Source organism: Chroicocephalus ridibundus, chromosome 11 (genome assembly GCF_963924245.1).
Source record: "Chroicocephalus ridibundus chromosome 11, bChrRid1.1, whole genome shotgun sequence".
In the NCBI taxonomy this organism is placed as follows: domain Eukaryota; kingdom Metazoa; phylum Chordata; class Aves; order Charadriiformes; family Laridae; genus Chroicocephalus; species Chroicocephalus ridibundus.
The window spans coordinates 7,965,933-7,982,172 of NC_086294.1; the positions used below are offsets into that span (position 1 = coordinate 7,965,933).

The 16,240-nt window shown below is 37.9% G+C and overlaps 1 protein-coding gene across 1 annotated transcript; it reads right to left on the bottom strand.

Moving 5' to 3' along the window:
* Positions 1-858: 858 nt before the first annotated feature.
* On the bottom strand, positions 859-16,209 carry HMMR (hyaluronan mediated motility receptor). Its single transcript, XM_063348984.1, has 18 exons — positions 16,073-16,209; positions 14,869-14,967; positions 14,165-14,241; positions 13,244-13,324; positions 12,285-12,473; positions 11,882-11,968; positions 11,254-11,354; positions 9,964-10,038; positions 8,810-8,988; positions 7,816-7,964; positions 7,288-7,502; positions 6,550-6,666; positions 5,555-5,713; positions 3,955-4,107; positions 3,748-3,847; positions 3,330-3,506; positions 2,634-2,796; positions 859-1,922 (listed from the first exon to the last, which is right to left on the bottom strand). The coding sequence occupies exons 1-18, from the start codon at positions 16,116-16,118 to the stop codon at positions 1,903-1,905; spliced, it is 2,187 nt and encodes a 728-aa protein (XP_063205054.1). The 5' UTR covers positions 16,119-16,209; the 3' UTR covers positions 859-1,902.
* Between the last annotated feature and the right edge of the window lie 31 nt (positions 16,210-16,240).

Consider the following 16,240-nt stretch of genomic DNA (forward strand, 5'->3'; position numbering starts at 1 on the left):
AGCAACCCTGCATGAAATATGCCACGTTTGAGAAAGACTCTACTATAATAGCTGTAGAGCGTTGCGTTACGTCCATTTTCAGCTGTTCACAGATTCCCCAGCACCACCCCATTGCTCCTTCCCCTGCTGCTCACTAGATGGAGTTTGGTTTAACCAGCTGCTCATTTTGCACCCACAGACCAGCGGCTACACAGGCTGTGTGTAACATCAGGATTTCTTGTAAGACCATGTTCTCATCAAATGAGTCAGACCAACGCACATTTTCTCTACAATGTTCTTTTACCCCATTTACATCTTTCAGGCAAGAAAACTTTTATCTTTTTCTCCACGAGGAGAGATAACTCCAGTATTAATTTATTTCAACAACTTCCTTATTAAAATATGCCTCTCAACACTTGAGGCAAATTAGTAAATTGAACATTAACTATTTCTCAAATCAAACACCTGAAGTTAATCCTCATCCTCAGTCTCTAGCAGGTGAAGTAATCCAGCAGATACACAAACATGACATTAACAGACAAGGCCTAGTAATTTCTTTCCTTGGACTTAATTTGCATTTTTGGTAACTCATTTCCTAGGTATTATCAATTCTCTGTAAGCTTATAAAGTCAATATCAACGGCAATATATTCAACATACTCAGCTTTGTGCACTGGCTCTCTGCAACACCCATATGCAGGATATTAGTAGGTACAATAACAAAAACAGAGTTCTACATTTCACTTAAGTTCCAGTATTTACTTTTGTATTAAAAGAAACTCACAGGAAATGAAAGGATAAGGGAAGTGCAGGTTGTATGCATTGTACAGTTCAACTAAAGAATGGTTGTAAGATTAGAGAGTACATAGTCTTTGAGGCAAGACTGACATTGGGCTTTGTTGCGAAGATTTAAGACTAGAACAAAGAACATTAGGTCAATTACACTATGTAATTTGATTCTGGTTTTTATCCCTAGTTTGTGAAGGAAATAAACAAATTCTTTAATTAAAAATTTTTATTGTGCTAAAACATTCTTAATATTAGAAGCAATTAAGCAGATTCTTTCCACCTTGCCAAAATTTGAGTCCATACAATGAACACGTGTACAGTGGGTATCCACACACCCAATTAAGTCTAGTTCTGTTGTTACGCCCCTTCACATAGCATAGATCAGTTACAACAGCTGTCTACAAAGATATTTGACAATTTAAGAGTCCAGTGAGCACAGCATTATTAAAATAGACATTTCTCTTAAGATACTAATCTTAGCCACAGTATGCAAACATTTAGGTAAATGCAGTCAACTTGAGTTTGACCTGAAAATCCTCTTTTGAAGATCAACAGCTGCAACATTTAGCCCCAGGATTTAAATTAGCATATTCTGAATATAGATCCCATTAAGAATATCAGTCCAATTTTCTACATTAGTTCTATTATCATGTAGGCCACAGAGGAAAAAGGGTCTCTTAGCGGCATTCCTGCCCTTGGTATTGAAGGATCCATAAACAGCAATATTAATTTAACATGAGAGATGCATATAAATCTTTCATGAGGTCAGATTACGTTTGCCATCCTTATTCTCCAGTGCTTATTCACATTTTCTAAACTTAAACTGCTCTGTCGAAAACAAGCTAAGGATCTTCAGCATACAAAGAAGTGAAACAGTGAACACTTTTTGGAGTGCAAGAATGCAGCGATGTCACCAGGAGTCCTGAACACACAGTGACCAATGGTTTCTCAGTAAGAGTATAACCAAGCATAGTTTTTCTAAAAATATATAATTTCAGACCATTCCTCTAGTACTCTTACTAGTTTGCATTATGTACAGCATCCAAGTTCACCTTGAACAAGTAGTCGAAGTCTTCTGTAGTAGTACATTAATTTATTTGCGATTTTAGGTATTTTTCTTAATACCAAGAAGAGATTAAATTTTGTTTTTATTACCTGCAATGGAAAAGTGTTACTAAGTTTGAGTTTTTCACTATTGCTCCCACCCCATCAGGTAAAGATTTGTCTGCTGGGAGGAGGAAGGCACTTCACATAATGGGCAAGCCAGAATTTCAGACCCTGGAGCATACTGTAAGATGAAGGTCTAGTTGATATCTATACCCGCTCTCCTCTCTCTTACACTGCTTCCCTTCATGCATCCCTATGCTTTTGCCATCTTTCCCTCCACTCCGTTCGCAGGCCTTTTGCATCTTACTTTTATACCTGCAGCAGTATAACGTCATGCTAGGTAGCAGCTAAAGAACCAGGCCTCAACCCTCTGGCTGAGCAGGTGTCACAGCCTATGGCCTGATTAGCTGTAACAAGCGAGCTGTTCCACTGAAAGAAAAGTTGTAGGTGCTACACAGTAGCAAAGTTCACATCTTGCAAGATCATGCAAACCCACTCCTTCCTCTTCCCCCCTGTCAAAAACACTTTCTGTTGCCTGACCTGACACACCACCTCTCAGGTCAGGCTGTAAGAAACTGGGCTGGAAAGCACAATAGCAAACCATACACTTTGATGCCGCCTTCCAACATCTGCTGTGAAACACACGAGAGATGCCATGTTCCTTCCTTCCCCATTGCAGCAGACTATGCAAGACAGTCACACCTTCTTTGGTAAGTTTAAGAGGTACAAGGACACAGTTACATCAATATCTAAGCTTACCTTCTTTAAAAGGAGTTTTTGGAGGAATATTTTCCTTGCTATCATGCTGGAAAGCTTTGGAAGGATCAAAACGCCTAATGCCCTGAACTGCACATAGTTGCTCCTGAAGATTTCTGCTTGTTTGCTTTTCTTTTGCTAGCAATGCACGCAGTTTTGAGACATCCTAAAGAAAACAGTACTTGTAAGTTAGATTAAGAACAGGAGAAAAGCCTGCTTCATCATTTACTGAACTAGCCCTTTTGACTAATGCTAAACACAAACATACATCAACAATTATTGGTGGTGTTAAAAAACAAACCAAAACCAAACATACAAGTGTAGAGAAACCAGCACCACTGTATAATTGCTGTATAACAGCACTAAGCAGTACAGTAGCCTGAAACTTTCAGATGCTGCTTTCAGCGGATAGTTTATTAAGTCCAGAACCTCCAAGAGAGGTAAGAAAACACAACCAAGCTAAGAGTAGGCGTAGTTATTCGCACTTGTGATCCCTCTGCATATCATATATTCAGTCAAAATTAAAACAGGGTCTCTTGGTGTTTGGAGGCCAGTGGTTTGTTCTAATCTAGCTCTTGCAGGGAATTTAAGAACCATAGAAAGCAAGTACTTTGCAGGATTAGTCTATAAATGTTTAGAGAAACAAAGCAATCAAGAAAATTAATAACTTACAGATTTCTAACTTTTAATTTCACAAACCTGCTTCAGGTGGGTATTCTCCTCCTTCAACTTCATAACATGCTTGATTTTTTGCTTCTGGTTCTGGTGGCCAAGTAGTTTAGCATATGCATCACTTAGTTTATTCAATTCTTCCTGGGCTGCACCGTGCTCATTTAAGAGCGCATTCTTCTCTGCTTCAAATGCATCTAGTTGTTGCTGAAATATATATTGAATCTTTTAGAAATCTTTCAATTAAACACAGCTTTTTACTGAACTGAAATCTACAAAGAAAGATCAGTTTGGGAAGGGGAATAGCTGGCTCGAAGGACAGTAACTTAGGAAGCCGTTGCAGACAAATGCCTTTGAATGGGAAACAGTATGTTTACTTCTCAAGAGTAGAGCTTGAGTCAACTGAACAAGTCAACAGATACTAATAAACATCTACTTCATAACCTACCTGAAAAGGCTTAGTTTTGTTATGCAAATCTTCGTATAGATTACGCCAGGTCTTTATCTCTTCTTTTAAGCTAGAGGTCACATCTTCATTTATGGTTTTCCTAAAAAGCAAGAAGTGGAGTTTCATTATGTTCATTGTTAGCTCTCAGCACTTCACACTAAAAGTCTGATGTGCTATAATATGCAGGTTTAGTTTGAGAAAAGTCACCTCGATCTTTCCACTTCTAGTTGTCTTTTCAGATCTTCAGTTTGGTCTTCCAGTTCTTCCTGAAGTTTCGTCATTTGTACAAGGCAAGACTCCTTTGTTCTCTTTGTTTCTGCTTCTTTCAGTGCAAGCTTTGTCTCAGCTTCTAAAAGCATCCTGAGGAAAATATCATCCATCCTTAATGAACTCTTACATTTTATTTTATTTAATTTTTTAACACTATTTTAAATCCAAAAACACAAGTAACCATGATTGAAAAGCTGTTAGTAGAACTAAAATACAGGTTTGCACAAACGGTGCTACAAGAGAAGAACAACAGTGCAGAAGCCAATCAAGTTCAAGATGTACCATGTTTTTATACTTCTATGAGGAAGCAAACAGTGCTTTTGAAGCAAGAAAGATCATACGTTTCTTATTTATGACTGTTTAATGCCAGCAGCTTTCAGTAGAAAAAACTTTCATAGTTAGACTTTACATGCAGAGGTTTGCTCAAGCAGGCACTAGTCAAGACTGTTCAGTGTCGATGTACTCAAGGGTTCAAAAACTCTATACCTAAAGCATTGCCTTCTCTCTCCAACCTCAGCTGTTGTGTTCTTAATATACTGGCTATGGGTGAACAAGACAGCAGAAGCAGCACAAAACTTTAGAGAGGTATTTTATAAATAAAAAAAGAGACAGAGCTGGGAAGATCAGAAATGCCCAATTCAGTTTGGCCAAAACAGCATTCTAATGCAGTTGAGGACATCATTTATCCGCATGCAACAGTTGAAAAGATTAGAGCATAGCTGTTGACTTAAATCCAGAACCTAACTAGGAACTACATTAAAAGAAGCGGGGAAGGAAATCTTCCAGCACATACACAATATGTTCCTAATACAACTCATGTACAAGCAGTGACCACAGTTGCCTAATACAGGTGATTGTACACTGGGACCTTTTAAGACCAAACTCCCCCACTTCCTCAAATAGTTACTTGCCCACAGCAAGGGACTTTCTTATGCTCTGTACAGTGAGCTGGAAGGAGAACATACACCATTAAACTGCTGTTAGGTAGTCAGAGAAATATGTCCTCAGTTACTGGCCTAACTCAACTTCTTGGGTGTTACTCCTTACCAGCTGCACTGTGATGCTTCATATTAGGCAGAGGGAGGGCCTTTGTTTACCTCACTGCAGTGTGATAATTCATAGATGGTTAATTGGCATCTGCTTGTGAGCAGAATTTGTGGTGACACGTTATTCAGAGTGGCAAAGGGTGAGCTCTGCATTAAGTGTTTGTCTGCCCCTGTGGGTGTTATTTGTGGAGCAGTTACCATAACTGATATTTCTGATAGAGACAATATTCCAACATAGTTAAGTATTTTCCTTTTCCTAGGTGTTCCACATAAAGGAAAAAGCCAAATCAATTGATTGAACAGACCATTTTTCTAATGCATATAAACATTGTCTGTCAATATTTTCAACCCTCTGCACTGGGAAAAGGAAGAAACTTAAGCTTAAGCCAAATACTGCTTTTATTTGGTAGAGCACCATGTTAAGTTCTAGTTAAGACAGCAAGCCTGAGTTGGCACACTTTACCGTAAGGAAAAGTTTGTCTCTCTAGTACCTCGCACATTCTTCTTTTGCTTTGGTTTTAGTGTACTCCGCTTCCTGAAGCAGCTGTAGATTGTCTTGGCCTATTTTTGTTAGGTTGGCAACTTCTTCTTGCAGAGAGGTGTTCTCCAGTTTAAGACTGCATATTTCTTCAGCTATTGTCTTCTTGTAGCTGGTATTCCAATGCAAATAAGAAAAATCTTGTTACTTTAGACAAAATACAGATTGATATGTTCAGACCTTACAAGAGCAATACAAGCTCACACTAACAAATATAAAAGACATTTTATAACCTGGAGATATGGCAGTGTTCTGGCACTGATAAATGCAAAGTTAAAAAAACCAAACCCACAGACGTATCCACAAAGCCATACGCAGTAATGTTATAACAAATTCTGCGATAAAGATATTTTTCACATTTTTGTGGATGTTTTCAAACACAGAAGACCTACTATAGCTGAAGCTTATTTTAAGCACCAAGAGGCCTACTGTCTGCAGCTTGCGCTGGCAAATATCTCACTGGATCCTTCATGGGTGCCTTGCATACTTCTCAATAACAGTATCACTTTTTAAGAACTTCTACAACCTGATTATTTTGAGATGAGAGATCTGCAAGAACTGTAGGAAAATAATCTTGATTCAGTGCAATTTTGAGCCTAAACAAGAAGTCCTTTTGCAAGAGATTTTAGTGCAAAGGAAACACCATCACTACTTACAACTCTCATTGAGATTCAAGAGCACTTAAGTGTTCTAATTGGCTACACTTCAGAAGAAGAAACATCCAGTTTCCTGAACTAGATACTGAGTGTGTCATTGCACTTGACTAGTACTCAAAAGGAATAAATGAATATCTTAATGCCATCAAATACACCATCACAAAATCCTCTGCTCTAATTTGTACTAACGCTCATATACAGTGTTAAGTACCAAAGTACATGAATAAACAGCATATTTTATTGTAATCTTAGAAGTAATCCCCATCCTAAAATCTTAATGAAACTTAAATACCTTTCAAACTCAGCAACAGTCTTTCCAAGTTTGTGCAATGTATTGCTATGCTCTTCTTGGATTTGCAAAACAGCATTGCTGTGCTTTTCATTGATTTGCTCCAACTCAGCGTTCTTCCTGAAATAAAAATTCAGCATTCCACACTGGAGGTAAGTAGGTTTGAACACATTAACAAATGCTGTTATCACTTAGAGAAGGCTTGCAGTGGCAGCAATAAATTTATTGTGACAAACCAGTAACTTCTCTGCCACAACTTCTCACGTATTAAAGCACAATCTTCCTAGCAGATTTAACAAAGCATTTCCCCCTCCCCTTATTTTATAAGATAGCTATAGACTAGATTGAACACCTAACAATATGTGAAATATGTTAACAATACGTGAAAGGAAGAAGACAACTTGCTTGAAAGTCTTTCCTAGTCATTGCCCCCCTCCAGGTCAGAAACGTCAAACACAACATGCATGTAGCCTACCCTTCACAGCAACGGCATATTACTTCAGTACTGGCATTTCAAGCAAGTATCAGCACACTAAACAGTTTTAAGACAATAGAAAACTGATTCAAATCACTCAGCTAGACTAGGTCTAACCACTATCAATAATCGACAACCATCAAGAAATAAATTTAGACCTGTTTAGGTATCTTTAAAACCCAAATTAGGCTCAGAAGCTTCGCTTATGCTACTGATTTAACATTTTTCCTTTCAAAGCTTCAGAATTAGAAAGCTATTTCACAAACCCTTTCAACTTTACTTCCATCTGTGCAAGTTCAAGAGCTTGAGATTTGATTTCTTGTTCCAACCGCTTCACCATCTTCTCAGCTTTCTTCTCCTTAGCATGTAATTTATTCAGCTCATTCATTGTATCATTCAGCGCTTCTTCAAGAAGGTGTCTCTCACTTGTTACCTCATCTTGCAACTCTAGTAACTTCTGATGCATTGATGCAGATGACTCCTGCATGCCAGAGTATCAGTTTTTAAAACTACCAGTAACTTTTCTAGATATTAAAAACTAATTTGCAGTATTCAAACTTTAAAGCACAAGAATAAGGTCAAATCTACAGGAAGAACTGAAACACCCATCATACCAGCTATGATTCTTAGAGACTTCGGACCACGCAGTTTCTGCCTGCCAGCACCCACTTCAACATTACACAGTTTAGACCATTAATAATACAGCAATCTCATGCGTAACCAAAATCAGAACCTTTAGTGCCTGTCATTGGGATTGAAGTCTATTTTTAGACTAATTTATAGTCTGTATTTACCTTCTCTTGCTGCAGCTTAGCGACCATCTCCTCGTGTTTCTGAAGAAGCTTTTGGTGTTCTTGTTCTTCTGAGACAATTTTTTTTTTCAGGTCTTCTATTTCAGCATTCATACTCAGAAGTTTTTCTCTGCTCTCAGACAACTCTTTCTCTATGTAGAGGAATTGCCAATATAACACAAGTTCCCTTCTCTATCTTTAAAGAACTACAACATCTATTCTTCATAGTACTTCCATTCTAGCTTTAAATTTAGATAGGTGGGGGGAAATAAATCCAAACCACATCCTTAACCCATCTGGAAACTCCTCAAAATCAGCTGAAAGTACACCATTTTAAAAATAAATTTTAACAGAGTCTTTACATCAAGCAATTAGCCTTCACCAAAACAGCAATATAGCTAGGGAAAAACAGCTAAATGATTTCCCCAAAGCTTCTTCCACATAACACTAGCACATACAAGCCAACTGTACACAGAGATTTGAGTACCAGTTTCAGGCTGCAGGGTCGCTGGTTTTGGGGGAGAGGAGGAAAGAGACATGAAGAAGGATTCCTAGACACATTCCCAATCTCTCAATGAACTTGTGCAGCAGCTGCTAACAGTGGATTGAGACAATACCGTACAGCTTCTCAGCTAAGAGTAAGGAACAAGTCATTCAAGTTCAGCTTGCAGACTAAAGCCATTTCTACTAGGTAAACAATTATCATTTCTGTACTATTACCTTAGTAACCCTCCAAGGAAACACACATTTAGACTTAGCAGATGTCAGATTTAAGGTAGTTCCCATATTATTAGAAATATGCCTCACTTTCCAGCTGAAGCTCAGAGACATGACTTTTAACTTGGAATAAACTGGTCTAAATTGTCATTTTAGAACAAATTCATCCGAGATGCTTTAAGACAGGTTTATGGTCCCTTCCAACTAACAATTCTATGATTCTACGTGAGTGATGCCACATATGCGAACAGCATACAAGCACTAACTCAGTAACTATTACCTTTTTCTTGTTGAAGCAATTGACACCTTTCATTCAGTTCTTTTATCAGTTTAGATGATTCTTCCTCTTTTGTTTTGAGGGTATCCCTCAGGATCCCATTATCTTGGTCTTTCTTTATCAGCATCTCTTCCATCTGGGCAACATCTATTTTGTATTTCTCAACTGTTTCTGCAACACTACTGTAGGAGAAAAATCAGGTATTTGTTAATTTTGTTTGTAAGCTTACACTTCAACACACAGGAAAAATGTTTGGGGACTGTTCCTGTTTCCAAAAGGAACACTGCCTTCACCTACTTTCCCACACACAAGTTTTTTTAATTAACCTTTCTTAATGTGCAATTAAAAGCAGTGTATTTCAACATCAATGTTTTATTTCAAAAGAAGCTTATACAATCACACAAATAAAATATAATGGTTTAAGACAGAATTAGTCACTATAATTGATTTACAGATGACTGCTACATCCAGTTTTTTTAAAAGCTGAGTTTTGACAGAAAAGCATACACATTAATAAACCAGATTTTACAAGAATAAGCAAAATCTTAAGACACATATTAATGAAGAATCTCTTAACAAGTAAATTGACAGTGGGGCAGGGGAGAATGAACTATTTAAATACTTTTGTATTTTTACCATGTTCTCAGCTAGGGACACATTAGTGTCCTAGTTAGGCTGGTTAGAGTTTCAGTTGGTTGCAAGGCAGTAGATTAGTGATTTTTAGAGTCAGACTGATGCTCATACATACATAATTCATCACAACTCTTAAATGCAAATTGGAGTATTGTAAAGTTCACCGGAATCCAAGATTGAGGGCTTTTTTTCCCTACTGTACATTGTTTTACAAGCAAGGGATAAAAGACATTACTGCCAGTACCTTAGAGGAAAAGGATTTCACTTGATTTATGTACAAAAAACTCAGGTTAAAAAAAATATTTCAGAATCTTGATACAAAAAGCACATTTAGAAAGATAATTAAAATATTATTTTACAACTCCTTTACATTGTGTGGAAAAATACCTGATTTCTTTCCTCTCTCTATTTTAATACTGTTAAACAGAATTGTTGCCAAGGTTCTACTTCACCAGTCACAAGCAAGGCTGTCTTTTACCATCTTTTAACTTACCCAGTCCAACTCAAGAGCAATTTGTTAGTACCTGAGCTCTGTGATATATTCCAGGAGTTTTTCAGTGTCAGACTTTTCTTCAACTTTCTCTCTCTCAGTAGCAGATCTAAAACCAGGAAATTTTTCATGATGGATGTATTTAAACGAATTCAGAGCTACTTGTAAGCTATTTGTTTACAGATAAGCAAGTAGAAATAAACTATTGAATCACAACTTAGTAGTAATACATACTTTTCATAATCCAGTTCGGCTGACAAACTGGTATTGGCTCTAAGAGGTGATTCTACCCTCTTTTGATAATTGTTCCATATGGTCTTCTTTGTATTAAAGATGCTGAGCTGTATCCTGCCACAAGCAAATATGCTAAAACAGCTGCATTAGCTAGACAAATTATCATTTCCTTCCTTCATGAATTGCACTACCTGGATTATTAGCTTTGTGTATTTTAACTCTAATGTAAGTATAAAGATTCTGCTCATATTTGAACACTTGGATGTCAATTAAATGCAGAAAGCATAAGAAGGGTGCTGCAGTGCCAATCATGCAAAACTGATATAAAATATACCTTATAAGTTCATCTTTCTTAGGTCACCATCCTCAGAAATAGCCTATATGTTAGCACACTGTTCCTGTGCGGCAACTGACATTATTTGGGCAGAATAGAAAGTGTTGATTTGGACTCTCTCTTCCTACATACAGCTGCTACAGCCAAGACACTTCGCAGTTGCCTTTCTTGAGAGAATGTGGCTAATGTGGAGCAACTCTGAAGACACCACAACTGCTCTTCAACACACTTCGCTGGAGAACACACGTGTTCATCGAATCTGTGTAAAATGCCTGGCTACTGAATTAGGATCTCAGCCCCTGGTCCAATGTTTTTTCTTTTTTGCCTATTCCTAATTTACTCATCTAAAGGGCCAGACACTGAAGTATCCAACCTACATGAAAGTCTTGCTCCAAGATAAACGACAATTCTTTTCTCAAGATACATGTCTTCCCTCCTCACCCCATAGCCAAGAGAACTCCACCCGTACCACGATGGAAGACAGAGTTGAGATGATATGGTTTGTCTTCTGGAAAAAGGTTAGATACACTAGAGGAACAATATTGTATATGTTCATTTTATAAGAATACAGCAGTTCCTAAAATTTCATCAATCAAATTTATTCCAGGTCACAAACACTAATTATTTCTGTTCCTTCTCAATAAGGAGACAGTGTGTATTTTTCCCTAAACTATATGCTTACTGTAAGGTATAAGCATGTAAGCACAGCTAGATGATGTAATGTCATCTAGGTCAATTCCTTTCCTTACTACTTACAGTTTTTCTTCTAACTGTGCTACTTTTCCTTTTGAATGCTCTAGATTCCTTTGCACTTCCTGCAGCTTCATTTCCATGTTTTCCTGCTTTGCAAGTGCAGTCTTAAAAAAGACACAAAAAACACGTGTTAGCACCAAAATGAGATTTAGTAGAAAAATAAATCAATTGTCTAAGAGACAGTAGTAAACTGAAATTAATTCATAACTACAATTCAATGCTAGCACTTGCTACTATGCTCAATGTGATTCAAAGTATCCCTCTGTAAAGATATCAGCCCTTTGTTAAAACAAAAACAACCACTACACCCCAAAAAATGCAAACGTGTTTAAGAGCTTCAAACTATCCCAGCTTTCAAAGAAACTAATAGTCTGACCAACAGATTGATATTGTGACAGAGTTATTTCTAGGCTTCCTTACTTGAACTCAGATTTACTCTGCACATCAACAGCAAAATCAAGAACACTCATCATTTGATCTCTCTTTCTCTATTTTCACTCTACAGAAAATAGAATAATCTACCAAGCTGAGGACAGAAATAAAACATGATCTGCAATTCTGTTGTAAGCACTTCATTGCCTGCTCCTGAACAGCTCAGAATTACTACCCTGTGCAATGCAAATGGTCATACCTTTTCCTTAGCGTCCCTCTTGTTTCTAAGCTTCATTAACTCCATGCACAGGCTGCTCATTTTCTTCTGCACACCATCTTCAGACAGCTTATTAGAGATGAACATAAACCCACTAAGCTTAGCTTCTTCATATGAATTACTCTTCAAACAATGTTTTAAAAGTGTCCCCCTCCCACACATAACACTGATTTCTACCCATCCTTGAGACAGGCATTAGGAGGTCCCACCCTGTCTTTAGAAGGAAGTGCACAAGATCCCAAACCAGACATGCTCTATCCCTATGGCAATGAAGGGACACAGGGAATGTGAAAATAGATTCTGAGCAGCAACTAAAGTTTCCTCTTGCCCAGGGAGCTTAATAAGCACATATTTGCTTTGGCTTTGCTGTTATTTGTCTGAATACCTTTGATTTTAGTAGTTCATTAGTTCTTGTTAGTTCCAGAAGCTGTTTTTTCAGGCATGCAACAGTTGCCAAAAGAGATGTTTTCTCCTGAACTGCAGCACTCAGCTTTGCTTCCATCTTAACAAAATCCTCATCCAGAGCCTTAAGTTTTTTATCCTGCTCTCCACGCTCTCTCACTAATGCACGAATCTAAAACAAAAGAGGTATTTTCTTTATTTCCTACTATTATTCTTCTTAAATAACATCACTAGTTTATATCTGTCATTTTTCTTAGAGAGGCTAAGTATCCAAACTGTATTAACTTTCATTCAGAATACGTATCTTCCAATTATGTCATTCACAGGAAAGCAGAGAACAGAATCACCACAAACACCTTTTATTAGACACCATACATTTGCAGTCCTAGCATTTCATCTGACTTATTTTGTGCTACTTAGCCAATACAACATGTTAAAGTTAGAACAGTCTTAGCTTCAACTTGCAACAAAAGCCAACTCTCCTCTTTGGCTGTGGAATGGAAAGACAGAATGTGACATTTGAGACATGAGGCATAGATTAGTACACAGAAGTGTACTGATAAGGAAAAGCTAGCTGCCTCTTACATTTTAAAATTATGTAAAGTATTAAACAAAAGTCTCAGCAAACAGTTGTTAAATAAAACAGAAACTTTTTAGGCTAGAGAACTTAGGACTTGGTTCTCCCCCCTTTTTTTTTTTAAAAACAACAAAACAAAACTGGTTGCATAGCTGTTCACAATCAGTAGGAATTTATGCAATTCCGTTAACAAACCCAATGTTTTCTACACACCATAACATTTGATAATCTCTGCTCTACACAGAGCTCTTTGCAAACTATTTGTATGCTGTGTTATGCAAAGGAGGCTAATTTTACCAGCTTGTGTTTTTAATTATGGTAAGTGGGAAACATTACAGGATTGCACTCCCATAATGCATTCATACCTCCTTCTCCAGTGTCTTCTGTTTCTTTTTCTCTTTCATAAGGATAAAGTCTTTTTTAGGCTTCAGAGTCCCATTAACTGGCTTTTGAAAACAGATGTGTTAGAAATATTTAAACTGATCTCTAGCTGCATACTAGTTTAACAACCCAGTCAAATATAAGAGTGGATGCCTTCATATAGACAATACTATTAAAGATACACAAACAAAATAAAAAGCAAACAGCTCTCTTCCACACATAGGGCAGACAAGTATCAGGGTAGGATGGGTTTTACCATTGTACTTTCTCATAAGCATTACTCCGAACAGACAGCTCATAACCATTGTGACAGGAAGGAGACTAAGAAACTTTGAGACATTAGCACCCCCTAAACTTCATAAAAAACACTTTAATCTCTTAACCACAGGTTGGTTTGCAAAATTTCATCCTACAACAGGACATCCTACACAGGAGTACTAGTAAACTACATTAGTAAGTCAGGGTTATAGTTTTTCAACTGGTTAAGCTATGCATCTTCAAATCCATATCCTTGCACATTGCCCTGAGAGCCTGTATATACAGTATTATCCGCTCTTTGTTTCTTTTACCACTAGGTTTCTGCTATACCCTGTCCACTGTACGAAAGCAGAAACATGGTCTTCTTAAAAAGAAGCAGGTACACCATAATTACATGGTGAGCAAGAGGCAAAACCCCACAACATTGTAACACTGAAGACTCTGTAGTCCCAATCACACAATTTCCAAAGGTTCTGCAATTTCATTTTTCCTTCTGAGTTATTAAGGAATACAGGCACAATAACGTCTTTTATGGTTTACTCAGGTAGGTTAGTAGTAACTGTATAAAGTGGCTATATGATTTAACTAGTCACAATGAGCTTTAGCTGGAATTTAATAGTGCTACAGACACCATAGATGAGTCTTACTGTTGATCTGAGAGATGCAAGTCTCCTTCCAGTTACAGGGGTGGGTGCACTCTTCTCACTGTTCAGATTTGTCTCACCTGCAGAAGGACATAGAAAAGAATGGTGAAGGAAGAAGGTGTGCATGCACATGGTGAGGGAAAAATTTAACCACACTAGACAAGATCAATTGGCTTTTTATAGAAAAGACAGGATGCCACCTGGTTATTAGACTATCCACTTCACAACCCAATGCCAGCTGTTTATTTCATTATAATTCAGCAGTTGAATATTAGTCATCTGAGCACTTGAGAGAGTTTAGAGAGAGACTACCAGATGACAGTCAGTTTTGAGAATTCAGCTTCTGCCAAGTTTCCCCCCCACCATCCAGATCCATGCTGTCAGTTTTCAACTGTGGCATGTGCTATATCTGAAAAACCCATGAAAATATCAGTAAAAACAAGATTAATGAAGTAGTTAAATAATTTCTTTGACCTCCAGAGGTCCCCCTAATTAGCAGAAGTCACATATAAAGCTATTTTTGAAGATTCAGTTAGACATGTTTTTATAGCTGCTATTCCCTTGAGCTGTAAGATAGGCAGAGAGATCCCACAACGTAAACCAAATTCTAAACAGGAACACAGCAGTAACAGCATGTAAGCATTAACAATTGTAGCATTCAAAGATACCATACCACCGTGTTCTGTGCAACTTTTAAAACTACTTACTCTTCTGTTTCCTAACCCGTTGACATGTTTCAGAGGGCAGAGAACTTTTCAGTGCATCTGAAGATTTAACATCGTAGGATCCTTGCAGTGGGGTACATACTAGAAATGAGATTTTCAGAACAGCAGAAAACTGTTAAGGTAAATGATATGGTTTTCAATTTTACTGAGTTGAACCTGGCAATGCATTTAAGTTAAATCCTTTTAACAAAAAGAAAAGCAAACAAACAACTGGAGTCTCAGTTCTCCTCATCCTCCACCTAAACATGAAGAAAATATACAGCGCACAGTGTGGGAAGGGCTTCTTTTATCACACTATAAAATTAGAAACAGATTTAGATATACAATATTGCAAGGCATCTTATTAGTGATAGCTGTGCATTAACTTCCATAAAGAGAAAACCCAAGTGGTTAGAGGATCTTGATGCTTAATTGGTGAAAGAGCCAGTCTAAAGTATTAAAGGCTAAAAAGCAAACCTTTTTTTAAAAAAAAAACTTCTTTTTTAGAAAAAGCTACTTAGATGTTATTGAATGCCAAACTTTTCCTCCAAAGAACTAAGTTACTTAAACTTTTTTTAAAAATAAAGTTTTTTAATAATTAATTTTAAGCAAAACAGCAGAGAGAAACAAGATGGCTACAAATTCTTCATACAATTATCGCTATAGTCAGGTGGTCTCAAGCCCAATAAATGCTTACCTACTTGCTTCAGCTTTCTGCAAATAAGAGCAACTTCATTTATTATGAGAACAAGTGACAATAGCAGAGAGGCATTCAGCAACAGCCAAAAAGTCATCGTGAGAAACTTTTACATTAGAAAACGCCCTGAGTAGCTTCAGTTATGACTGGTTCTGTACATTTCTTTGGTAGCTTTGTATCACAATACCAGAAGGCTAGAAAAACACTGGTTTATCACTGTTTTGTTTAATACGTGCATATAGGTATATGTTCACTGCTACATTTAGTAGCCGTTTACTTACGACCAGGATTCGACATGAAGTCGGAATTTTTCCTCCTCAGAAGGAGAATCCTACAAGCGCTCAGACAAGAGGCCCTCACACATGCTGTTACAGGCAACTCCCCTCACGGGGGGAGCAAAGGTTCTGGGGCACACTAAGGCAACCGCAGGCCAGTTCCCCTTCCCTCAGGCACAACTAGGAAGGCCCCAGGCTCCCTTCCCTCCACCACCCGAAGCCGGGCCGCACGTACCAGAGCTGTGGTTGAAGCGGCGGAGCGGAGCTCTGGAGAAGGCCATGGCAGACTGAGCCCCCCGCGCCGCGGCCGCCTCAGCGTTCAAAGGCACCAACGGCCACCACCACGCGCCGCGGACAACCAATCACCTTCTCCGGCTGCGGGCCGGCTCGGCCAATCAGCGCC

Bases quoted from the DNA above. Each gene is read 5' to 3' on its own strand.
- HMMR (XM_063348984.1), bottom strand. From the start codon at position 16,118: ATGGCCTTCTCCAGAGCTCCGCTCCGCCGCTTCAACCACAGCTCTG. The intron at 3,507-3,747 runs GTAGGTTATGAA...TATATATTTCAG, and splicing joins ACAAAACTAAGCCTTTTCAG to CAACAACTAGATGCATTTGA. The intron at 2,797-3,329 runs GTTTGTGAAATT...TGTTTTCTTTAG, and splicing joins AGAATACCCACCTGAAGCAG to GATGTCTCAAAACTGCGTGC.